Source organism: Nothobranchius furzeri, chromosome 3 (assembly GCF_043380555.1).
Source record: "Nothobranchius furzeri strain GRZ-AD chromosome 3, NfurGRZ-RIMD1, whole genome shotgun sequence".
Lineage (NCBI taxonomy): Eukaryota > Metazoa > Chordata > Actinopteri > Cyprinodontiformes > Nothobranchiidae > Nothobranchius > Nothobranchius furzeri.
The window spans coordinates 53692393-53719524 of record NC_091743.1 but is presented as its reverse complement, the minus strand read 5'-3'; the positions used below and the strand labels follow the sequence as shown (position 1 = coordinate 53719524).

Sequence of the window (27132 nt, the reverse complement as noted above, 5' to 3'; positions counted from 1 at the left end):
CCCATTATTGAGATGATAATTCCACGCTTTTCATCCATCAATGGTCGGCAGAAAGAACTGTTCTTGGATGAAATGACCATCGCATTCAAGGGAAGGTCTACCTTGAGGGTGTACAACCCCCCAAAAAACAGACAAATATGGCTACAAAGCATTTGTTCTGAGTGAGGCAAGCTTGGGTTACGTTTTGCAGTGGTCCCTCTACACTGGATAAAGTGCAAATGATGATGAAAATTTAGGTGCCACATGTTTTTGTCTTATTTTCTTAGTGTTGTTATTGTTTATGATACATACATACATATTCCTATGTAGACATATATATATATATATATATAAATATAAATAATATTTATTTCTTTATTGGTATTTTGTTATGTTTACTGTGTATCAATCAAGAACACTGTTTTTGGTGCAAAATAACAAAAATCTGCAAATGTGATGCAATCCAATATGGCTGCCACCTGATGATGTCATAACATGCAAATTATGTGAGTGAATTTGTTCCTATCACAAAATTTGGCTCATACTGAAGATTTTTCTAAGTTGCAACATTCCTCTATCTCTAACCAGATTTAAGCTACAAGCTCTTTAGCTCAGTGGCCTAGTGGTAGAGTGTCCGCCTTGAGACTGGGAGATCAGGGATTCGATTCCTGGTCGGGTCATACCAAAGACTTTGAAAAAAAAATGGGACCCAATGCCTCCCTGCTTGACACTCAGCATTAAGGGGTTGGATTGGGGGGTTAAACCACCAAATGATTCCCGAGCGTGGCTGTGTCTGCAGCTCACCGCTCCCCCAGGGGATGGGTCAAATGCGGAGAACAAATTTCGCACACACATCAGTGTGTGTGACAACTAATGGGACTTTAACTTTAACTTTAAGTAGTGATATAAAAAATTCATATTTTACAGAAAAAACTATGGCGCCTAAGGGTTAACCCAAATTGTCTGCTGGTGGTGGTCAGAGGGACTGGTGGCGCTAGTGCTCAGCAGCCTCGCCTCTGTCAGTGCTGTATCACAAGCGCGAATGACTGATGGTGTTGTAAAGTGCCTTGGGGGCTCTAGGACTAATTCGTTTGCAGTGGTCTGTAGTAGGAATGAATGCCTTGTAAGTCATTCTCTGGGGGGGAAAGCTCTGGTGCTCCTGTTTGAGGACATAGAAGCCAGCCGTAGGAGAAATTAGCTTCAGACGGCAGGATTTGGAGTCTTATTACCTGATTGGCTAACAGCAACACGACTCTGGAGCCTGAAGGAGTTCTGTCGTGTGGTGGAGTTGCTAATGCTAATGGTTAGCTTCTACTAGTCGAGCCATTTTCTATTGTTCCCTGGATGCTAAACCAACAACAGCCTTCCCGGTTGTGTGTCAAGATGGGTGAGTCCATGGGTTAACAGTAACAGTGTGACTTAGATCGGTCAGACTTTTCTGAAACAAGCATTTTTCCATCTATTTTCTATCAGAAGCTAATGCAGAAGATAGGTGTAGGAGACTATTTTCATGTTCAGCCTGCAGGAAAAACTCAGGGTGACTGATCATTTTCAAAATAATGAGTAAAAAATGGTTTCTGAAAGAACTTGGTCTTTAATTATGCACTTTAGGAAATACAGAAAGTTAATTTCCTATAGATAAAAAGATCTCTATTTTTAAATATTTCAGTTTGTTCTTTCAGTTGCAGCTGAAAAACAACAACATATTGATGTTGCCATTTCCTAAACAGAAAATACTTAAGATTACTGGTAATTCATTTTGTATTTTACTGTATCCATGCTTATGTTATCTGAGAAAATTTGACATTGTTTCCTCACTGTACTGAAAACAAACCAAAGCAAGGTACAAACCAAACCGGGCCGTTGGGCGAACCATCACACTTCTAACATTTACAGATCACTGGTGGCTGTTTTCATTTTCAGAAATAGACGGGACTACTTAACACCACATTTCTTTAATCATCAGACCATTAACAGAAAATAGCACTTTATTAGCCTAACTTAACACTATTGTAATAGTTACTATAAGGGCTGGGCAACAAATTGAAAATTTATCGTTATCAAAATTTCTGACTTTTATCAAGATCTTTTTTCCCATGTCAATACATTTGATAATAAAAAAAATGATAATATGTGTGTAGGTTGGCAACGTTCATATCCCTTTAAGAAGTAATAACTCAAAGTAATACATGTGACAGCCCCATCTAGTGGACCACTTTGTTTCTGCGCATACCTGCAGTTATCGTCCATTTATCGTTATCGAGGTGAAATCCTCAATATATCGTGATATTGATTTTAGGCCATATCGCCCAGCCCTAGTTAATGTGATCCAGTGAGGAATGTTAAACAAAAGGGATCAACTAAATAACAGTAACAATGCCCACTTGCATTGTGTTTGCCACATTTGGTTTTATAGATATAATCCACACTTCTCATGTGATGGTTATTTGCTGCCATTTAAAAAACTGGATTTCTATCCAAAACACATTATCTGAGAAGAAGGGCTTATTGGTTTATTATAAGCTCCTTGTATTTAGAGCTGCTAGGTCCTTATAAAGGATTCTGTGGATGCCTCACGGGTGGCGTATCATAACTCTTATCCGATTAGCCGGGTTTTGTGTGTATGAAAGCCTTTCTGATAACCAAGCCTAGCGGCGATGGTGGACGTGTGTTTGCTTATGTTGCTGTCGACTGTTGATGTGTGTGAGCTGAAGAGCTGCAGAGTTATAGAGAAAGAGAAGAAGATGATACACACCAAGTTTTGTTCACACAGTCCTCGGAACTGCTGGAACTTCTGAGAGATTAGGAGTTGAGCGCTTCCCACTGCACTGCGAACTTTTCCCAGCACTGTGGTGAGAGAGGAGGGGGGCAGATCAATATCACAATGTTCTTGTTTCCCTGATCCGTCCCGGTCTGTCTTCAGTGCTCCCCACAGACGTCGTAGGCATGCCCGTATGTTAGCTCCACACGGGGGTCTGATCCCATCTGGAAACTTCAGCTTTTCATCTGTAACTTGTCGCTACATAAGTCTGTGTCAGAATTAGGGCAGACATCTGCCTCAACAAAACTGTTATGGCAACAAGACTTGCAGTGTTGTGAGATCCTGCTGCAGATTTGCATCAGATTTAAAGTGGACTAGGTAGCAACAGGTCACAGCCACACATTTAAAACACAGGCTATGAAAAACACCAAGCACACACTCCATTAGACACACACAGGACCTTTTGTCCAGATAATGACTAAGCACTTCTGAGTGTCAGGTGCCTTCGCTCGTTTTTGCATTTATGGTGTGTGTGTGTGTGTGTTTGCATGTGTCCTCACAGCTGCATGTTTCAGGCTAGTGTTGAGGCACTAATCTAATCTGGTGGTTTAATCAGTTCCAGACTAGATTTGTGTAATTCTGGAGATTACAGAGCTGCTCGTGTGCAGTAACCCCACAGCCTCATCCCTTCCACGCTGCGCTTGTCCAGTAGACGGAATCAGAGTCTGAGGACTGAAACCTGCACCACAAGCTGAGCTCAGACACCCAAAGACCTGCTGGAGAAAGGTCACCATTTATGGCTCACTTAAAGACACAACACATATTTGTTTACAGAGGTTTAGGGAATGAATGGTGATGTATTTTGCAGGTAAACCTCTACCTTTAAGCTCTCGTCCATCGTTAAAATAAAAGTTCTCCTTTAAAAAAATCTAATAATTTATCTTCTACCTCACTTTTAAGCCAAAGTCCTAAAATTTAGACAGAAAAATGAACTGATGTTTGTTTTAAGGCTTTTTCCATGTTGCATCCTACTCCAGATAAATAAAAGTTCTTGTGAACGTGCTGCCAGTCTCACCCTCTTCTGAGAGCTGGTTGTCTTTGGCTTCCTGCTCCATCTGATGACACCAGCCTTCCATGCGTCCCGTCTCAGCCTGCAGCAGCTTCAGGAACCAGTGGCCGTCTCTTCGACAGAGTGTTCCTCCTCCTCCTGCGCTCTGGGAGATGCTGCCGTTATTCCCATTTCCACTATCCAACCATGGGTCAGGAGGTGGCAGAGACGAGGGGTCCAGGGCTGGATCCAGACTCTCAGAGAAAGAGGAGGAGCTACTCCGTGTTGTGGAGCGGTTGAGGATCTGCCTGGGCGGTGGTGGGGGGGAAATGTCTCCAGTGGTGTCTCCGTTGTCTAAAGAGTCTTGTCCAGGAGGGGAACTCATCGATTGGCTGGCACTGTTGACCATGACTTTTTTCTCAAAGGGTTTGGCGTTGTTGAAAAGAGACACGAAAGAGATGTCCGGCGTGTCCGAGTCTGTTTCCTGTTTGGAGGCCATGCTGCTGGAGCGACTGTTCCTGAGGCAAAAGGAGGTAATCATCACTGTTACAAGTCACAATCTCAAAGACAAAAAAAAAAAAAAAACATTTTACTACGTTTGCCACACGCTTTACAGTATCTGCACAACACCAATGCACAAATAATCCATAATTCAACAATCCCTCTGCTTTGAACTCAAATTTGCTAAACTTAAAACAGAAAGTAAGGTTATGTGGACATTCTATAATCATATAATGTCTGTTTTAGCTTTTTGAACAACCTCAGCTTTCAAAGTAGATTGACAAGCTAATCTTTAAACAAGACCATTCACTTCATGCAAATGTTATTTTACAAACATCTTTATCACCTTTGTGAGTTTGCATCATGGATGTTGACATGATTTCTATGTGTTTTTTCAAGGACAAAAGGTAGCAGCAGTTAGCTTTAACATTTATGGTGTATCCCACAGCATGTTCTTCAGGAATATTATACTATTTTTTTGCCAGAAATGTGGTATGAAGATTTATAAAAGAGCACTGGCATGAACTACACTCAACAAAAATATAAACGCAACACCTTTGTTTCTGCTCCGATTTTTCATGAGATGGACTTAAAGAACTAAAATTCATTCCAGATACACATTATTACCATTTCTCTCAAACATTGTTCACAAATATATCTAAATGTGTGATAGTGATCACTTCTGCTTTGCTGAGATAATCCATCCCACCTCACAGGTGTGCCACATCAAGATGCTGATCCGACATCATGAGTGGTGCACAGGTGTACCTTATGGGCCATTCCCATCTGTACCGGGTCGGCCCGGGCCGGGTAGCGTAGGTTGTTTACATATTTGGGTGGCCTGGAATTTTTCCGGGCCAAGCAAGGCTCATTCTCAGCCCTCTTCTCGAGTGGGTCTGCTTCAGGCTGACCAGGGCCAACACACCCACTGCTGACAGCAAATTCACACCTTCCATTAGAGCAAGCCTCTGATTGGTGGGTAGAATCAGCCCACTTGGGCTTAAGACAAGGATGTGTGGAATCAACCGGGCCAGGCTGGGGCCGACTGAGGCTACCCGGCCCGGGCCGACCCGGTACAGATGGGAATGGCCCATTATACTGCCCACAATAAAAGGCCACCCTGGATTGTGCAGTTTTGTCTCACAGCAAAATGCCACAGATACCACAAGCATTGAGAGAGCGTGCAATTGGCCTGCTGACAGCAGGAATGTCAACCAGATCTGTTGCTCGTGCATTGAATGTTCATTTCTCTACCATAAGCCATCTCCAAACGTGTTTCAGAGAATATGGCTGTACATCCAACCGGCCTCACAACCGCAGACGATGTGTAACCACACCAGCCCAGGACCTCCACATCCATCAGGTTCACCTCCAAGATCGTCTGAGACAAGCCACTCAGACAGCTGCTGAAACAATTGGTTTGCTTAACCAAACAATTTCTGCACAAACTGTCAGAAACTGTCTCAGGGAAGCTCAACTGCATGCTCGTCGTCCTCATCAGGGTCTTGACCTGACTCCAGCTCGTCACCGTAACAGACTTGAGTGGGCAAATGCTCACATTCTATGGCGCCTGGCACGTTGGAGAGGTGTTCTCTTCACGGATGAATCTCGGTTTACATTGTTCAGGGCAGATGGCAGACAGCGTGTGTGGCGTTGTGTGGGTGAGCGCTTTGCTGATGTCAATGTTGTGGATCGAGTGGTGCATTTTATTGATGGCATTTTGAATGCACAGAGATACCGTGATGAGATCCTAAGGCCCATTGTTGTGCCGTACATCCATGAACATCACCTCATGTTTCAGCAAGATAATACATGGCCCCATGTTGCAAGGATCTGTACACAATTCTTGGAAGCTGAAAATGTCCCAGTTCTTGCATGGCCAGCATACTCACCGGACATGTCACCGGTTGAGCATGTTTGGGATTTGCTTGACCGGCGTATACGACAGTGTGTACCAGTTCCCACTAATATCCACCAACTTCGCATAGCCAATTGAAGAGGAGTGGACCAACATTCCACAGGCCACAATTGACAATCTGATCAACTCTATGCGAAGAAGATGTGTTGCACTGCATCAGGCAAATGGTGGTCACACCAGATACTGGCCGGTTCTGAGTCCCCAGACCCCCAATAAAGCAAAAAAACTGCAAATTCCAGGGTGGCCTTTTATTGTGGGCAGTATAAGGTACACCTGTGCACTACTCATGATGTCAGATCAGCATCTTGATGTGGCACACCTGTGAGGTGGGATGGATTATCTCAGCAAAGCAGAAGTGCTCACTATCAGACATTTAGACTGATTTGTGAACAATGTTTGAGAGAAATGGTAATATTGTGTATCTGGAATGAATTTTAGATCTTTAAGTCCATCTAATGAAAAATCGGAGCAGAAACAAAGGTTTTGCGTTTATATTTTTGTTGAGTGTAAATGTAATTTCTTTAGATTGGAGCTCTTTTTAAAGGGATATTCCACTCAAAATTTAATTTTTGTCTGTTGACATATTTCCCAGAGTTAGATAAGAGGGTAAAAACAAAACAAAGCTTGTGTGTGTGTATCTCTAACATGTACATCTGTATTTATGGAAGCAGGTGTCTTTGAGGCTGCCTTGCACCTTTCAGCGGAGGCTTACAGCTGTGTTTTGTCATAAAGTAGACCCAAGTCAAAAATGGTGCCTGTGATTCCTTTATGTTACTAATTATTTTCACTGGCAGTCAGTCTGATTATTTAGGTCACCAAGAAGAATTGGGAAGATCACTACTGAGTAATTTTAAGGATTTTACTCACTCACTCATGCTGGCTGGATCCATTCACTTACTGTGTTTTATGTGTTTTAAGCTAACGCTAAAGGAGTATAGTTGAGTCAGGGGAATGACTGGGCTGGTTAAAAAGTGTTCCCCCCCCCCCCCCCCCCCAATTATTTAATGCTGGGAAATATGTCAAAAGACAAAATTTTAATTTCGGGTGGATTATCTCTTTAAGATGTGTGGAATCTTTTTTGCCATATATAACTTGTCAGAACTTACCTCTCTTTTTCTAAACTGAGGCTGTCCAAAGAGCTATTGACAACAGTCATTAGCTGTTCTTAACCTTTCCTGGGATCCCCACTTAAATGCATCTGAACAACCACCTTTAGCCACTGATGCTGGTTAGAAACCAGACCCGTCACGGGAAAACAACCAGACTCTCAACCTGTCAGCTTCCTGTCTTGAAAACGAATGGACTCCATTTGAATGTTATCTGATGAGCTCCATTTCCTCTCACCAATCAGGAAATGTGTTTCAGTATCAGGTCAGATAATCAATGAAATACTGCAAAGACTTAACCCACAATAGAGGAATGAAGATAAGAGTGGACAACTGGACATGGATGCAGTAAAGGCCACTATTTTGATCATTCCTGAACCAAAACTGACACAACTGTAGGTAAGTTCTTGTGTGTACAGCATCAATAAGAACATGCATGTATAAAACCAAAGTAAAAAGCAAAAGGGCATCAGGTGGCCCTAGAGCGTGTGACAGTCAAACAGAAAACAGGACTGCAGCAAATGAGACACGAGTCTCAACATTCAGCAGAAACATATTTAAAGTCTCCCTCCAGTTTAAGCTGTTGGCTGCTGAAACCCCAAAGTCTCTATAGGCACCTAAAAAAATAGCTAGATCATTTAGTACAGGCATGGGGAACCCTGGTCCCCGAGGGCCGGTATCCTGCTTGTCGTTGCTCCAACACTTCTGATTCAGTGGTTGAATCACCTGTGCTGCAGCTCATCAAGCTCTGCAGAAGCCTGTTATTCACCTGCTGATTGAAATCATGCGTGTTGAAGCAGGGTTGAAACTAAGATAGCGGCCGTCGATGGACCAGGGTTCCCCACCCCTGTTTTTGCAGGACATTCGGATTCAAGTGGAAACACTTTTTTTTTTACTAAATTGCAAAAACAGTGATACAAGAAAAGGGCCGAGATTTTCTGCTTAAGAATTTTTCAAGTTACTGAATGTTTTTAGTAAATAAACATGCCTCATAATTGAAAACAGCAGTCTGTAAATGTGTAAACCAGTCCGGAGGGGAACTTCAAACAGTAAATTCTCACAGCAGATGGGCTTTAACGTCACAAACAAAACACATAACAGCACCCATGGTTTCACATCTACAGAGGCCCCGTGAAGGGACAGGACAGTCAGAAGAAGGTGTGTGGCTAGAATTTAAATTCCTCACATTGTTAAAAGGACAGGAAGAGGACTTACTGCCACCCGTCCTCCACCTGTACTCCGATTGACTGAAATTTGGCCAGCGGGGGCGTCTCTTCTCTTGGGACTTCCTGAATACAGTCGACCTTAAAGAGAATCAACAAACAAACAAAAAAAAAAAATAATAATTGCTAAAATTTTTATGTTAAGGCAAGTCACGACATGAAGACACTTTAAATTTCTGGTCAATAGATGAAGTTGTGTTGAAGCCAGGATCTAACAGGGGAAGAACAGAAGTAGCAGCATACCTGTATCCCAATGGAAGACAATTTCCTTCTAGGCAACGGGGTGACAAAATGCTCCTCCGCGGTTAGATTCCCTTTATTAGATCCAGATTTCAGTAATTCAGTTTGGACGACTGGGTCATTTGTCTCGGTGGAGGCGTTGGCAGTGCTGGGGGCGATTGGGTCCCTCGGGGTAGCGATGGGAGTGGGAATGATGTGCGGAGGACGGGGAATGCCCCGAGCCAGGCTGTTGGCGCGAGTGCTGTCCAGGCTGTCAGATGAGTTGCTGTGAGCGTGGCTTGACTGACTGTTGACCTCTGACCTCCTGTCCTGCTGGTCCAGGTAGTTGTCCTGCGCCGACTCGGTACTGCTCTGCACTGTGACCGAGATGTAGGGCTTGGAGGTTGTGCGCGGAGGCACGGGTGGAGGAGCAGCCTTCTTACAGCTTGTTATGTGTGTGGAAACTGAAAGAAAATAAATTGGATAAAAAGATTAAAAATGTAATTTTTATTTCAGGGAAAAAGCCTGTTGTAATTAACTTTAGGTATTCAGAGATCAAGATGAGATCCTATAAGTACAGTAAGAAAACAGTAAGTAAACAAGTAGTTTAGAGACATTGTGTAGTTTTTACCATTAATCTCTGTAAATTTCCTTTGGAATGTTGTTGAAAATGGATGAAATGATGACCCGCTGTTGAAAAATAATGCACACTTTGTAACATTCATCCATTTTCTTAAAGTCGACAATAAATGGTACGACCTTTTCAATTTTTTGAGCCAAATCCACAAGATCGGGGCAAGTTTTGCGCTGAGCGTCGTGTAGTATAGAGATGTATGGAAACACTGTTGGCATTGTCCTAGAGTCTGTCATCTATTTGCATTCTCTGCTGGGAAGAAACTGGCTCAGATCAGGAATGATCAGGAACAAACCAGTAACTACAAACACACAGGTCTACTGTGAACCAGTAGCTGCTGGAATAAAACCAAGATCCTTAAATCAAACTAGCAAATATAAGTAGTGAAGCATTCAACTAGATATCTGTCAGGGATCTGAGTACTTTTGAGAGTATGAACAGGAGACTCACATCTAAATATTAGATTTAATTATGTTTGTGCAAAAATATCCTACCTAAGGAGGAGTTTGAATAAAAATATTTATCTACCAGACTTTCATTACACAGTTGTTTTAGCTTCCTTCTGTCACAGTATTGTGTTCAAAAAGAGAAATCCAAAAGGAGGAAATCCGACCAAGTAATAAACCTTTGCTAACTCTCCATAGTAACATGATCATGTGGTAGCAACACACACACAGAGGGTAAAACATTTAAATATGAGCTACTTAGACCTTTACACCAATACAGCTGAAAGTCTGATTGTTCTTGTCATGATAATGATGATTAATCCAGGATATTATGTGTGCATTCAGAGCTACAACAGAGTTAGATAACAATCTACTTTTTCACAAACCATACAGATTTAAATAAAGAAGCTAAACATCATACAAATACCATGTAAACAGACATAGTCCCTTTGTGTCACGAACTCCTCCAGCTGACTGCATTCCATTCATTCCTGCCACTAACGTGGCGACTGACGTCATCACGCCGACACTACTTAAGGAAGTGCCGGCGTTTCATTCATTGCTCAGTCATCGTTCTCACCAGACTTTGCATCGAGTCTCCAGGCTTACCAGCCCTCTAAACCCTCAAGCTACACCTACAGGAAATAACCACGCCGGTTATCTCCGTCTCTCCGCGTCTGGGCAACAGCACTCTCAGTCACGCTTCAGATCTGCCAACGAACCTGACAGGATGACTGAGCCCAAAGTTGACCCAGCCGAGTTCGCGCGTCTGCGTGCCGAAGTGGCTCAACAGCGCGCAACCTTGGATCAGCATACGGCAGAAATGAACCAGCTCCGTGCCATAGCTGATCGCCAAGCAACTAAGATCGAATCACTCACCGAGCTAGTACTCCAGCTGACCACCGCTCTGCAACGTCAGACCGCAGCTGTTCCTGACAGGATGGAACCACGCCTCAGCCTTCCAGAGAAGTGGGACGGAACCAGGGGATCCCCGGAGGGCATGTTGGCGACCCTGGCCATGACTTTCGAGTGCCAACCGGCACGTTACCCCACACCCTGCTCTCGTGTCGCCCTGCTGACCTCACTGCTGACAGGTCGAGCCGGTGAATGGGCGGCGGCTCTTTACAATCAGAAATCTCCTGCCTGCAATGACTATGAGACTTTTGTAAAGGAGATGAAAAAGACTTTTGTGCACCCCAGCAGCGAGGTCTCGGACGAGACGCGGCTGCTTCAGCTTCGCCAGGGCTCCCAGACGGCGGCTCAGTACACCTCTCGCTTCCGGACGACAGCAGCTCGGTTGAGGTGGGATGACGCCGCCCTAAAGGCCGTTTACCTGGAGGGACTGTCACCGAGAATCCGGGAGGGCATGATCGGGCACGAGGTCCCAACCTCCCTGGACCTGGCAGTGGATCTGGCTCTCCAACTGGACCGCTGCATCCTGAACCGGCCGAGCACCATGTCAGCCCCCGTACACACCAGGACGTCACCCCGCCGGCCGGCTCACCAACTGACGGAGGAGCCGATGCAGCTGGGACATCTTCCCCCTGAGGAACGTGTACGGCGCTACCAGGAGGGAAGATGCGCTTACTGTGGGGATTTGGGTCACCACCGTGGCACGTGCCCAAAACGACCGGGAAAAGGTCCCTCCGGGTCGGAGTAGGAGCTGTCCCACCCGGAGTCTCCACCTTTCCGGCTCCACACCGAACCACTCTCCCGGTCTCCCTCCACCTGGACCAAGGCCCGACCAGACTGGAGGCACTTTTAGACACTGGGGCTGCGGAGTGTTTTATCGATCACGGACTGGTTACTCGGCTCAAGATACCCCTCACCGCCCTCGACCGACCCATTCCCGTGACCTCTGTGGACGGCCGGCCCATCATGCCGTACCCTCTCACCCATCGAACTCAGGGTCTCCACATGACTATTGACCAACACCGGGAGACCCTCCACTTCCTGGTCATCCAGGCTCCGGCCACGCCACTCATCCTGGGTCATTCCTGGTTCTGCCGCCATGAGCCTCACATCTCCTGGTCCACCAGTAAAGTCCTGGCCTGGGGCACGGGTTGCCATAACCACCGGGACTCCCCTGCACCTCGGACCAGAGCAGCCACTCCCACAGACGTAGACCTGACGCTCATCCCTCCTCAATACCACGACCTCGCTCAGGTCTTCGCTAAAGAACCCACTACCAGGTTACCTCCTCACCGACCCTACGACCTGGAGATCAGGCTCCAGCCCGGCACCACCCCCCCTCGGGGTCGCCTGTTCTCCCTCTCTCCGGCGGAAACCCGGGCTATGGACAATTATATAACTGATGCCCTGCAGAAGGGATTCATCCGACCCTCAACATCCCCCGGGGCCGCGGGGTTTTTCTTTGTTAAGAAGAAGGAGGGGGATCTCCGGCCCTGCATAGACTATCGAGGGTTAAATAAAATAACGATCAGGGACCGTCACCCTCTCCCTCTCATGGGCACCGCTCTGGACGCCATCACACAAGCCGCAGTGTTCACTAAACTGGATCTGCTCAGCGCCTATAACCTCATCCGTATTAAGGAAGGTGAGGAGTGGAAGACCGCTTTTATCACGCCCACTGGCCACTATGAATATTTGGTGATGCCTTTTGGACTCTGCAACAGCCCCGCCGTCTTCCAGCGGTTCATTACAGATGTGCTGAGAGACATGTTGGGCCGCTGGGTCTTTGTCTATCTAGATGACATCCTCATCTACTCCCGCACGGCCGAAGAGCACATCCGTCATGTTCGAGCGGTTCTGTCCCGCCTCCTGGACCATGGACTTAACTGCAAACTGGAGAAGTGTGCGTTTCACCAGGAGTCCACCTCCTTCCTGGGTTTTACCATCTCCTCCCAGGGCCTGAAGATGGACCCGCAGAAGGTTCAGGCCGTAGCTCAGTGGCCTCTACCCACGACCCTGAAGCAGCTGCAAAGCTTCCTGGGTTTCTCGAACTTTTACCGGAGGTTTATACGCAACTTCAGCTCCCTCGCAGCACCACTGACCTCACTCACCAAAACCACCAATCAGCCTCGCCCTTTTCGCCTTACTCCAGAGGCTGTCCGTGCTTTCCATGAGCTGGTCGGACGTTTCACTAAGGAACCCATCCTCCTCCACCCGGACCAGACCCGGCCCTTCGTCGTGGAGGTGGACGCCTCAGATGTGGGAGCGGGGGCCGTTCTCTCGCAACGGGGTCCAGACTCTAAGCTCCACCCATGTGCCTACTTCTCCCGGAAGTTTTCCCCCACACAGCAGAACTACGGGGTTGGCGACAGAGAGCTGCTGGCAATAAAATGGGCGCTGGAGGAATGGAGGCAGTGGCTCCTGGGGACCACCGATCCCTTTCTGATCTGGACCGACCACCAGAATCTCATTCATCTACAGACTGCCTGCCAGCTCAACCCACGTCAGGCTCGGTGGGCCCTCTTTTTCGAGCCGTACCACTTCCATATCGCCTACCGGCCCGGCTCCAAGAACCTCAAGGCGGACGCTCTCTCTCGGCGTTTCGCACCAGATGCCGCCCCCCCGGAGCCTCGGACCATTCTGCCGACTCAACGCTTCCTGGCCTCCCTCTAATGGCCGTTGGAGCAGTCCATACAGGCGGCACTTCCTGGCGATCCAGCGCCGCCGGAGACCCCACCGAACCGTCTCTACGTTCCCGCCTCCTGCCGGCAAGAGGCGCTCACGTGGGGGCATTGTTCGCGGCTCGCGGGACATCAAGGACAAGCCCGTACCCTCCAGTTCCTCCGTCGGGCTCTCTGGTGGCCGTCCATGAGGAAGGACGTCCGCGAGTTTACAGCTGCATGTGATGTGTGTGCTCGCTCCAAGTCCTCCGACCGACCCGGCGCTGGAGAGTTGCAGCCTCTCCCTGTGCCCAAACGGCCGTGGTCACACATCGGGCTGGACTTTGTCACGGGACTGCCGGTGGTCGACCACCTGGACACTATAATGACTATCACGGACCGTTTCTCCAAGGCCGTGCACTTAGTGGCCCTGGCCGGCCTCCCCACTGCCAAGAGAACGGCCGAACTGCTCCTGGAACAGGTGGTGCGACTCCATGGTTTCCCTCAGGACGTGGTTTCCGACCGAGGACCCCAGTTCGTCTCACGCTTCTGGAAGGCGTTCTGTCGCCTGGTCGGTGCTTCCACCAGTCTGTCCTCTGGATACCACCCGCAGACAAACAGTCAGACAGAGAGAGCTAACCAGCAGCTTGGACGCTACCTGCGCTGCTTCGCTTCGTCCCAGCCGACCACCTGGCCCCGCTTCCTCCTGTGGGCGGAGCTGTCACACAACCTCCAGACCTCCTCTGCCACGAGTCTGTCTCCCTTCGAGACCTGTTACGGTTATCAGCCTCCTCTGTTTGATCATCAGGTGCCAGAGGTGGAGGTCCCTGCTGCCCAGACGCTGGTCCGCCGCTGTCGGCTCGCCTGGATCCGGGCCCGTGCGGCCATCACCCGGGCCAACACGGAGTATGCCCGTCAGCATCGCCGCCGCCACCGGCCTGGCCCCGTCTTCCGGTCTGGCGACCAGGTGTGGCTCTCCTCCGCTAACCTGAGGATGCCGGCTGGCTCCCGGAAGCTCACTCCTCGCTTCCTGGGTCCGTTCCCTGTCCTCAAGGTCATCAATCCAGTCACCTGCCGTCTACGCCTCCCGGCTACTCTCCGGATCCACCCGGTCTTTCACGTCTCCCAGCTTAAGCCGGTGATCTCCTCTCCTCTCCACCCTCCACCGGTCCGGGTGCCTCCGCCCCGCGGTGTTGAGGCGGATCGCACCTACACGGTCCGCAGGATACTGGACGCCCGCCGCCGGGGACGAGGTTGGCAGTACCTCGTGGACTGGGAGGGGTACGGGCCTGAGGAACGCTCTTGGGAGCCCACGAGCTCGTTTGTCGATCCTGCCCTGCTAACAGACTTCTGGGCCCGCTGTCCTGGGACTTCGGGTGCCGTCCCTAGAGGGGGGGGGGGGGGTCCTGTCACGAACTCCTCCAGCTGACTGCATTCCATTCATTCCTGCCACTAACGTGGCGACTGACGTCATCACGCCGACACTACTTAAGGAAGTGCCGGCGTTTCATTCATTGCTCAGTCATCGTTCTCACCAGACTTTGCATCGAGTCTCCAGGCTTACCAGCCCTCTAAACCCTCAAGCTACACCTACAGGAAATAACCACGCCGGTTATCTCCGTCTCTCCACGTCTGGGCAACAGCACTCTCAGTCACGCTTCAGATCTGCCAACGAACCTGACACTTTGCAAATGACCAGATCTTCCTGGCACCACAAAGGGAGATTATGATATGAACTCTGAAGCTCTAACATAAACACTTCGTGTTCTAATAAAGAGACACAAACAGGCCCAGCCACCTCAGACTTGTGTTTTCGTACAGCCTTTAACACTAAAAACCGATTTAGGACATAATCTTAATCAATTTTCAGCTTCTTTTCAAAACTTTGATTCCCATGAAAGGACCAAATCAATCCCACATTCATCTGTTCCTGGTTTACATGTATGAAACATTTTCGTTGAGGTTTTTGAAAAGCTCCAGAAGTTGAAAAGCTCCAGAAGCAAACACGTGAGCTGAGGTGAAAAGACACAAACAAAAGGGTTTTTGCTCATTGTAATCCTTTAATCAGTGGCAATTGTGGCTCACACAACCGTACCCACATCACCTGAGACATGTCTTTGTCTACCCGTTTGTTTTCATATTGTCTTGGTCTGGGTCATGGGGATAACAGCCCCAGCTGACAGACCCAAACTGCCCTCTCCACAGAAACATCTACCAGCTCCACTGGTGGGACCCCAAGGAGTTCCTTGGCAAACATAACCCCTCCAGTGAGTCCTGGGTCAACCCAGGGGCATCCTTTTGGAAGGATTTGCTCCCTAGGAGGCATTCAGGACAGGATGCATCCTTATCAGACGTTCAAACCAGCTCAGCTTAGCCTAGCGAACTAGACCAAACATTGCAAAGCAAGAGTTTGGTCTAGTAACACTCCACTGGAACCTTTGTGGACCCCTAGCATTCTGGCAAGCCAACCACAGCTTTCTATCCGGGTTTCAAACCACCATTGTGGACCAATCACAGCACAGCTTTTACATCAATTTTGGACTGTTTGGACTTGGGCTTTACCAGAATCTGGAACATATAGATGCATTTAAGACCTTTATTTTGGAAAAAGGATTTATTTTTTGCCTTCTTCAACAGTGGACTGCCTCACTGACTGACATCTGTTGCGGTGAGTACGTCACATTGTTCGTTGTTCAGTAGCATGTGGAAATCATTTGAAAGACAACGGCAGAACCTGCCCAACGACCGAGAGCTCTCAATAGAGTGTTCCCAGACTAAATAGTATATTTATTTAGTCTGGTTTACCAGGCTAAGCTCAGCCGGCTCTTCTCACTGTGGAGGAGCAGCAGCTCCTGGATGTTCAAGCTCCTCCTGAGCCCAACGCACCCCTCTGCAAAGAAAACTCATTTCGACTGCTTGTTTTCATGATTCTTGTTCCCTCTTCACTACAACTGTCCAGCGTCTGCTTCACTGAACTTGATATAGGACCTCTGCCCAGACCCGGAACTGGTCAAGAACTATGCCCTTGGAATAGAGGAGCTGATTTAGGACAGATTTCTTAAGCTGTCAGTAAAAGTTCTCTGGCATTGTTTTACCTTTCAGCTTAAGCAGAACAGAAAAAGCTATCTTGTCTGCTTAGATGGTTGCTTTACTAGTTCAGCAACTTCCCCCTTTCACGGTGGACAGTGGCGTATTTAGCAATTTGGGGGCCCAAGGCGAACACAGACATGGGGCCCCTTACACTAAATTTTCGACAATCAGAAAATCAGAATCAGAAAAAGCTTTATTGCCAGCACTCCAGTGAACCAGAGCATAGGAACTTGACTCCGCAGCACAGCCTGACCAAGGTTACACACACACACATGTAGACAAAAAAGATACAGGCAGACCACGAGAGCAGCCATAATGGCGCTCAATCTTACCTTTAACTGGAGTTGCGAAACTCTCCCCTCTTCTGCCATGAGTCATTTTCCCTTTTTATTAGTCCTCTGCTTTTTTCCTGTCTTTCCCTCCCTTTGAGCGCTTTCAATATTTGCTCTGCTTTCTTTTTCCTGTCAGAGCTCCTGTGCTTTTGCCTTTGCTTTCTATTTTCCATTTTGGTCTATGTTTTCCTCCCTTTAAATATTTTCCATTGTCTTTCCTTTTCTGCTTCCTTTGATGTTTACATTGAAAAACAACATCATTTTCGGAAGTGAAGATAAAAGCTTTTTTGAAGCATGCTGCTTCCTTCTCTTATTGGAGCCACTAGGATAACTCCATTTCACGCTTAATGTTTTGACTACCGCTTCGAGTTTGTTACGAATGCTCCCGCCTCTCTTCTTCTGCTTTCTTTTCTTGTGGTCTTATGGCACTTAGCAAACAACAATTTGGTGCATTACCGCCACCCACTGATTGGAGTGGAATGACTACCAATCGCTTCCTGTTTGTGCATTGGCGTCTTAAAGGAATAGTCCATTGTGGCATTAACAGAGGGGTAGTCAGGGCTAGGGGTCCCCGAACATAAAGGGGCCCCAGGCGGCCACCGACCTATGCCTAATGGTAAAACCGCCACTGACAGTGGATTTCTTTTTCCCATCTATGGAGTGGTTTCTGTTTCAGCTACTGACTCCAGTCAAGGAAACTTGTTTAACTGTTGCTCATTAATACATAATAGCTAGAATCTGTGGGATTTCTTTTGCAAGAGAACCAGAACCAATTTTCTATTAAAACAATAAGAAAGAATAAAATAGATTTTTATGAATGGCTTGTTGTTGCTGCTCCAGTGCTCTCAGGGTCACATTCCAACCAAACCTGAACATTGACATCACTGTCGACACCAGAGAAGAAACCCAAACCACTCCTAAGCTGGCTCTGCTCCAGGTTTGTGGACATCTTCATTCCTAAACACAAACATCTCATTGGCTACACCTTTACAAGAAAGTAGCCAGCCTGTCAGCAATCAAGTCCACTCAATGAATGATGATGTTTTAACAGTCAAGTCAACTAAACCAGAATCCAGCTGAGCTGACACAAAAGCACACCCACAGCAGAACTGACAAAAAAGGTAAGCATCATCTTTCCTGTGTTGTATTTGCTTACACAACCTGGCCACACAAACACAGCTGCAGAAGCGTACAACTCATCCTTGATCGTCCAGCTTACCAACCCCAGAACGACCCTTTCTAGACCAAACCTAGTAACATTAAGCCTTAATGCTTTAAAGTTAGCTAAATGTGTGAAAAAGTGCAGCTTTGTAACAACAACAATGCTCTTTAGAGGTGAGTTTCAAAAGCTAAATAACCAGATGCTTTGTGCAAAAATGCCCAAGTGAAACCTGGAGTGGATGCAGGGAGCTGCTGTTTTTGTGCCATCAGGACAGTGGTGCTGTTGTCTACGGTGATTGTTGGTTTTCTGACCAATGCCAAGAAAACAAGTCACTAAGGAATGTTCCAGAAGGTGAAAATCAGTATCTGTCATTGTCCTCCAAATATGCACGCATGCACATGCATGCATGCACACCTTTGTTGATGCATCAGAAATGACAGCATTCTGCATCTGAACAGGTTTAGTCAGACTAAATACCCATAGAGTTCAAATCTATTTTCTGCATTGTTTGAAAATTTGTACAGAGAAGATTAAACTACTTCACTAACATTACCGTAGCATGCAGACACCTTTTGTTACCAAAATCAATTATGACAATTAGTACATTTTTATTACAGCTGTGCATTTGTTCCATAACTGTTAGAAAGGCAGAAAAAACAAGTTACGTTCAAGTAAGTAAAACAGAACATGTTTATAACACACCCACTGTTTAATAAACCAACGTTGGACACAAATACTTATTTCTGTTAAGTTTATTAGATATATCAACAAAACAGCAGATTTAATTCCTAAAGTAAAACAACATCCAGTCTTCTTCTCATTTTGCACAAAAAAAGCTGTGGTTAAATAATTTCCATTAATTTATTCCTACGTTGATCCACTTGTATGAGCTAAATGTTAATACTGTAAGATGGATGAAATGCAGAAACAAAACAAAGGACGGTTGTAATTATGATGCTCCATGATCCATCCACATAATAATAATAATAATAATAATAATAATAATAATAATAATAATAATAATAATAATAATAATAATAAATAATCCAATTCAGTTAACAGAATAGTTAAATCAGTTACTTACCCCGCAATAAACATAAATGTAATGACTTTGTTAAAATTATTGTAGGTTTAAAAAGGGGACCCAACGAATAGTTGAGTCAGTCGCTTTGGGCTGCGTTTAATAGAAACGCCGGTGACGTTGGGTGCCTTTGCTTAAAAGCTGCTAGTTTGAAGGTAGGCGTGGTCACACCGAGATGTCTTCAGGGACGCCTCCGACATTCCATGATTTTGGATGTGAAGTGAAGCGCCTTTGCCTTTTCTTAAACATTATATTGGCAACTTATGAGCTTTAAGACTTTTAGACGCAATTCTATCTTCTGTATATTTTCAAACGTGTGTCACTTCTTAAAAGTTATTGGAATTTTTAGAAAATCCAAATTTAATGTTTAATATTCTTAATATATTTAATAGTTTAATAATATTAATAAATGAAAACTTTTAGGAAAATAAATATTTATTTAAGAAACGGAAAATAAAAAAAACAAACCATCCAACTTCTTTATTTTCGCCACAATAATGGCCTTGAATATAACATTAGTTTAAAAGATTTTTGTTTGTAAACAGCGCCATCAAGTGGATAATCTATGGAACCTGCAGATGGAGAAAATTCTGGAAGGAGACACACACCCTGGACAGGTCCAGCTCATCACATGGCCACGTTTAAACAAACTGGTGACCCACTTACACCTAGAGAGGATCTAGAGTCACCAATCAAGCTAACATGCAGGATTTTGGTCTGTGGGGACAAACTGGAGAACCCAGATAAAGCCCATACATGCCTAGGGAGAACAAACTGACACTGCACTGAAAAGTCACAACTGGGATTAGATGCTTTGACCTTGTTGTGAGGCAACAGTTTTAACAATTGTATTATCTTGCAGCATAAAACAAACAAACAAACAAACAAACAAATTACCAAATTTGTGTCATTTCACACAGTCACTGTTTCTTTAGGGATACCTCTTTTTAAACTATAGGTTTCTTTGTAGAATTTGTAGAAGTGATACATTTAAAGGATTTTGTTGTTTTTTGGGTAGGGAGAGGGGTTTTGTTACCTGTGTGTGTGGGTAGGATGCGTGGTCTGTCTGTCCCAAAACGCTGAAGAAAAATGGCAAGTTGTTTCTCCTTTGGGGCTTTGTCCAAGCCAGTGGCTATCAGGTAAGAGGCAAATTGTTCTTTCCATGTCTTCCATTGTGTAGAAAGGTCGTCTAATATGGGCAAAAAAGGCTGCATTTGAGCTAAATATGCTATTGGGGACAATCTGGATGGCAAATGTTGCACCAAGGGCCAATAGTATGAGGATCACTGAACTAAAGGCTGTACAAAAACAACCTTGGCCCAAGTGGTTGTACTTCTTGCAAGGGAGTGACAATGTGGGGAAGGCTAGGTGGTGTGAATGCGTTTGTCAGTTTGTAGTGATTTAGCAGTGCTTTGTCGTGAACAACTATTCTGTCTTTTGTTAACGTTTAACCACAAGTATAAAAGTCTCACCAGTGCTGCTGCTGTAAGTGCGAATGGTGGAGTCGATCGGAGGCGGAGAGCAGCCTGAGTCTATGGAAGCTGTGTCATCATCTTGGGAACAGCCTGCCTGGATGGCTCTCAGGTAGCTGTGGCTGCGGGATCGGAAGCATGTTGGCATGGGCAGATCTGGAGGCTCCGAGGTGTCCTGAGAATGGGAATCTCTGAAGGTAGATGCCGAGCTTCGGTCATCGTAATGCTGACTCTTTTCCAGCTCTCGCAACTAGACAAATGAGATGACAAAAGTGATGCTGGTGGAGCCTATATCAGCCAGGAATAAACGTAGCATAAAACCAGTTAAAATGAAATAAATGCCTGTCAGTCATTTCAGATTTTTTTATAGAACTTCTGCATACTTATGTAGAATTAGGTCAGCCATCTGAAAGGCTTCTTTTAAAAAGCAGCTCTGCAAATGTCTGTTCATGGAGAGAAACAAGGCAGAGTGATGACATTTTGATGACTCAGAATATTAATGGAAGGAAAAGAAGAGGTAAATGTAAACGAGTCAGCACCAAAAGGATAAAAGTGAAACACAGTTTTTGGAATCATGCAGCAAACTGCAAGAACAAATTTTTACTCTTGCCATTTAATTCTGATTCAAACATTTACACATTTAAACATTACACAACTTATCAACAACACTTCTGATTTGATATGCTTTGGATGTACTTGCAGGAAGGATTTGCCCGCAGGGGAAATTTCCAGTAATGCAGTATTTTCAAGAAACAGGCAAATTCTGTGCCACATTGCAGTGCCTTATTGAGCAAATCAACCCATGTTGATGTTCTCCAGACTACATTTGCAATTAAAAAACGAACCTGTCCCATGTGTCTGCTTAAAGTGCTGCAGGCCTGGCTGAAGCCGTCCTCGTCCCACGACACCAAAGGTCCTGCTTCGCCAATACAGTCCAGATTATCCAGGCTGCGATTATTAGACAGCTCTCTGAGAGATGGAAGACAGCTGAAAAGAGGGAGTAAAAACAAAACAGAACATTCTTCAACAATTGGAAGTAAAACAAGGAGAAAAAAGGGATGGGCAAAGAGCTGATGTTGACCAAGAGGCAGCAGAAAAACATGAACTGGGGCTGAAAATGATTGATCAGAAAAATCAGGAATCAAAAGAGCGATGAGGACAGGACTGGGGCATTTTTTTAGAATACCAGTTCCAGTAAGGTCACTGTTTTAATTTGTCTCATTCCTGGATCAGCCATTACAGCATTTGTGCATGGAATGTCAGCGGTGTCAGATGAGGCATGTATGTGCCATTACGGTGCCAAAATGAAATCAAACATATTTTACAAAGGTTATTTATTTATTTATTTTGTTGCACATAACAAGAGCAGCATGGCAGTAAAGTTCCATGACATGATACATGAACGCAGATGTCCTTTAGGTCCCTCAATTTTTCACAGAGTCAGACTAAGCTCCTTAAACGCTGAAGCACTGGGCAGATGGTATTTACAAGCTTAAGAGAAAATAGCAGTTGTTAACAGCAGGACATGAATGCCAAACTTGAAGTTTCCACCGTTTAAGCCTTTCTAAGGGGGAGGCAGCACAAAGCCTCTGGTGGGAAGTAGTTTAATAACAATTGTTTTGCAGCTCACCCCTGAGAAGAGGTTTACAGACCTACGACTGACCTGCTCATTGACCTGCCCAGCTGGTGCAGAGAGGGCACACTGTGGAGCGGAGACCACAGGGCATCCAGCTCCCCCTGCAACAAGGTGTAATCCAGGGTTCTGCTGCTCACGCCAACCGGGTCGGCGCAGAACGGAAGAAAGCAGGGTGGGGTGAGATCAGAGGCTGGCTGGGATATCAGGTGTTTAAATGATCAGGCCTTATCGGATATAAGAAGGCTAAACTCTTAAGTAAATCAATGAAGTTTTCAAAGTGGGGATGTGTGTTTAGCCTTGTCTTCATAGAACTAGAACCACTTTTATAAATGCATATGATACTGAACTCTGAAATCCCTCCCACCAAAAAATAAAAATAAAAAATAAACCCCAATTAGTATCTATGTTAGGAGTCCAGCTAATACTTAATAGTGAGCCTGTAGTAATTGCTTCTGCTTGCAGTGAATTTTTGTATCAAAGTGCATAAAATTAGCAAAAAATAAAATAAAAAACAACAACCCCAAACTGTGAGCAAATCCCAAGTATTTTGTGTATTTTAACGCATGACGGTCATATTTCAAAAGCCTTTGGGGATCTTAAGTCACGCCCGTCCACTTCTGGACCATTGGTCCCCAGAAGAACAAAAATATGAATGCAAGTCAATGGGGCTAAAAACACTATTTTCTAATTCCGCTTGTTTTGTGCCATTTCACACATGATGTCCATGAATTTTAAAGAAGTTCAGTGAACTTCAAATCCTTCCTTCAGGAGGAAAGAACCACCGTAAATCTGGCCATGTGTTAAGAAGCAGCTATGCTAGGGGAGAGGAGATTATGTGATGTCATATATCAATCAATCAAAGCTTTATTTATAAAGCGCCTTCCGCAACCCTGTCAGGAAGCCCAAGGCGCTGAACACTGTACAGTACAAAATATGCAATATATGCAACGTACCGACGTCTGATTTGCTAATTACAAAATTTTACAAGCCGATAAATCTCAAAGTACATGACTGGCGTGGTTGAACTACACATCATTACTTTTCATGTAAATTGAAGTACAGTATGTGCGACCCAGGGCAGAAGGCAAAGCAGATGAGAAAAAAGCTCTTTTAGCCACAATGACTTGAATTAATTTTTTCGTTCTTCTGGGGACCCATGAGCCGACTGGAAAGGGAGGGTACTTAGGCTCCCTATTAGCTGGCTTACATCCCACTGAGCCAAAATAGTTTATAGCATCTGCAGCAACATCTGAGTGCATCGAAAATTGAATAAAGTCACATTCCCAGTTTGTCAGAATGACAAAGATGATTTGCTGCACACCAAAGTTATTCCATAATCTGTATTATCTAAGATTTGTGGCACACATACAGTGGAGCCAAGTTTCAGAGGATCCGTAGTAACTGGCATGTGGACGACAACGGGGAGCTTGACACCACTTTTTATGCGTGAGTAAACCCAGCGTGGACTCTGTGAGCATGGGTGTCTGAACCTTTCTGCACATGTCCACAGTGAGGTAGGCTGTTGTGGTTTCCTTCCTGAGCACACAAGATCTGCTGGACTGTTTGTTTTCTTTTGATTGTCAAGTGGTTTTGGCTGATTATGGTTTAACATTTTTTACGAGTGTGTTTCTGAAAAATAACCCTTTCTATAGCTGCATAAATTGAAGAGCCAGCCAACAACTTCCCACACAGGACACAACCTAAGCTTCAACATCAAAAAGTTGTACATATATTTCTTTAATTTACCAGCAATACTGACTATGTAAGTATAATGTTTTTGGTATGAATGAAATCTTTTGTGTTTTCTAACATGCACCCAGCTCAGGTTTCTCTCTTACTTGCGTGGGGGTAGCTGGTCACTCAGAGACTGCTGGGTGGCCCTGAGGTAGCTCTGGCGGCGTGCAGCTGTTTTGGGCGAGGGTTTAGGACTTCCCTCTGAGTCGTCGCTGTCTTCTATGTCTCCCATGGCTTTCACATAGCTACCACTGCGCATCCGACGACATGGGATTTCATTGAACCCCCCGCTGCGGCCTAGTGTGCTGCTCCAATCACCCTACAGGCATCAGTATATGTAGAATATGAGTCTCCAGTTTTAATTTCTAACATCAAATCACTTTTTCATGTTCCTAATTGTGATTACACTTGATCTACTGATTTTCTCAGAGACTATCCATTTCTAGCCTACTCACCCTGCGTCCAACCTGTAGGTAGTTACAAGTCAGCTCTGGTTGGCAGGACTTAGATTTGAGCACGGATCTGTCCAGAGTAGTTGATCCCTTTTGAATGACTTGTCTTGGTTGGCCCATCGTCAACGTAGACCAAGATCCCCCTTTCACGTAGTCATTATCATTTAATATCATGCCTCCTATTCCGCTCCCAATATCCCCTGGGCCAGGAAGTGCTGGATACTTCATTTCATTGCTGCTTTTAGATGAACTGATGGTGTTGTAGCCACTGTGAATGTATTTACTCTGGCCACTCTGGCTGTCATGGCCAGTTGGGTGCCCCAGAGTCATCATGGCCATGGAGTTGTGGTAGCTGCTCAAGTCACTGCTGTCCAAATCGTCCGAGCTCCAATAACCTGACATGTTGGATCTTGGCCGTCGCTTGGTTGCCTCTGATTTTGTGGCACGATCTTTACTTTTGGATCTGCGATGATGCTTCCCTCCATTCTCGGTGCCAGATGAGCCTCCAACGCTGCCAGCAGATCGTCCATTAACGTTTCCTTTCATGTTGTGGCTCTCCAGGGACTGGGACTTTGCAAAAAGCTTTTGCACCGAGTGCAGCATGTAACGGATACGGCCAGGGCTGTCTGTCCGCTGCTTGGCAGCAGCAGTTGCTCTGTGAAACTGCAAAGTGCTGAATCCATCACGACCTCCAGGTAGCTGCTTTTCAAACTCCAGCAGACTGGGTGGGGTTTGACTCTTGGTCATGTGGTGCGAAATAGTCGCTGAGCCACTTGTGATCATAGGCATCCGTCCGCTCAGTCCTGCCATGCCCATACTTGTTGCCATTCCCATTGACATAGATGTCCCCATGGTCCCCGTGCCAATGCCCCCAATACTGTCCCCAGGAGGAGAAAAATCAGAAGGGTCATAAGAATTGTAGTGAATACTAGGAAAGGTGCTGCTGTTGGACAGCTGATTGTTGAGGGGCAGCATGCAGTCTGTTGGGAGGGAGTGTGGGTTGGCTGAGGAGTAAAGGTGGGGGTCCATGGTGCCATAGTGGTCCATTGCAGGGGTGAGTAAGTAAGGGCTGCGGGGCAGCGTGCTGGTCTTCTGCGAATACATGGCCTCCGGATGGCCAGTAGGGGGTTCACAGGATTCTGAGAGGTGCCTGTTACGGTTGGCCCCCAATCCTTTCATAATGGCAAGGAGGTCCGACCCTCTAGAAGATCTCCAGGCCAAGCAGAGAAGTCAGATGGTCCTTTAGAGGATTCCTACAAAAAGAGACAAACATGGCAGTAAGAACAAACACAACAGAACTGATTACATAATCTCAAAACACAATAAAATACATTCAGACTCAACTGTGTATAAAATGTTTGACGCACAAATTCGTCCACTCACGTGGTGAACCAACAATGCAGGCCAGCTTAGCGGCGTGTCTGAGCCTCCTATTGCAAACATCTGTCCATAAATGATGGAAACAGCTGGTAGAACAAGAACTCACTGTAGTGAGTTAAAGAAAGAGGACAATAGCTGACATAAACTCCTCCGCCTTATGGGGGGCATAGTAGCAGCAGCAGAACAAGTAACTCTTTTTTCTGACTAATCACATTCAAGAAATAACAAAAGATCAGCAGATCAATAATCACTCCAAAAATATATACCAGAGGGCCTAGTACGCTATACTCCCGAAGTACCCCCCAAAGGGTCCTCTGAGGAACACGGTTGAATGCCTTCTCAAAATCCACAAAACACATGTAAATCAATTGGGCAAACTCCCAACTCCAGGACCCCTTAAGGGTATAGAGCTGGTCCAGTGTTCCATGGCCGAAAATGACATTGCTCCTCCTGAATCTGAGGTTCGACAATCCGCCGGACCCTCCTCAGCAGAACCCCTAAATATACTTTACCAGGGAGGCTCAGGAGAGTGATCCCCCTGTAGTTGGAACACACCCTGTGGTCCCCCTTTTTAAATAGGGGAACCACCACCCTAGTCTGCCAATCCAGTGAAACTTCCCCGAATGTCCACGCGATACAACAGAGTCACATCAACAAACACAGCCCTACGACATCCAGAGCCTTAACCCTCTGGAGGCAGGTGTTGCAGATTTGCAACATTAAAACCTACCTACCTGGTTACTCCACATACATATTTCATGAGCATTTTTTAACTCAGAAGTACCCCTGAAGGACTTAGTTGTTTGTCCTTTCATCAAAACTAATTTTGAGGCTGAGAGGGTTAAGAAACTCCGAACGGATCTCATCTACCCTTGTTTTTTTTAACCACCTCAGGTTCAGGGATTGCCACCATGACAGGCACAAACGACCCTGTGGACGCAGCTCTTGTCGGTCGAATTGACAATGGAAGCACGGAACATGGCCCACTGGAACTCAACGTCCCACGCCTCCCCCGTAACATTTTGGAAGTTCTGTCAGAGGTGGAAATTGAAACTCCTTCTGACAGAAGACTCCACCAGACGTTCCCAGCAGACCCTCACAATACGCCTACCAGGTCTGACCGGCATCCTCCCCCACTATCAAAGCCTTTTCCCACCAGGTAGTGATCAGTTGACAGCTCTGCCCCTCTCCACACCCAAGTGTCCAAGACATGAGGCCACAGATTAGATGAGACGACAACAAAGTCGATCATCAAGCTGTGGCCTGTAATGTCCTGATGCCAAGAGCGCATATGGACACCTTTTTGTCTGAACATGGTGTTCATTGTGGACAATCCATGACTAGCACAGATGTCCAATAACAAAATACCACTCAAATTCAGATCAG

At 45.8% G+C, this 27132-nt stretch overlaps 1 protein-coding gene across 5 annotated transcripts in view; it reads right to left on the bottom strand.

Annotated features, from left to right (window-relative positions):
* dlgap4b (discs, large (Drosophila) homolog-associated protein 4b) overlaps positions 1 to 27132 on the bottom strand; it is a 158338-nt gene that overhangs the window by 7305 nt on the left and 123901 nt on the right. For 2 of the 5 annotated variants that reach the window (XM_015959460.3, XM_015959463.3), the window contains exons 4-13: positions 24370 to 25619; positions 24019 to 24233; positions 22208 to 22309; positions 21390 to 21531; positions 20545 to 20794; positions 20109 to 20261; positions 8780 to 9219; positions 8529 to 8617; positions 3816 to 4306; positions 2735 to 2826 (exon numbers count right to left, since the gene is read on the bottom strand). In XM_015959460.3, the coding sequence (XP_015814946.3) occupies positions 2735 to 2826; positions 3816 to 4306; positions 8529 to 8617; positions 8780 to 9219; positions 20109 to 20261; positions 20545 to 20794; positions 21390 to 21531; positions 22208 to 22309; positions 24019 to 24233; positions 24370 to 25545 (3150 nt within the window). In that variant the 5' untranslated portion in view covers positions 25546 to 25619. The remainder of the gene's footprint in view (positions 1 to 2734; positions 2827 to 3815; positions 4307 to 8528; positions 8618 to 8779; positions 9220 to 20108; positions 20262 to 20544; positions 20795 to 21389; positions 21532 to 22207; positions 22310 to 24018; positions 24234 to 24369; positions 25620 to 27132) is intronic. The other 3 variants (XM_015959462.3, XM_015959461.3, XM_015959466.3) reach the window with 3 other exon arrangements.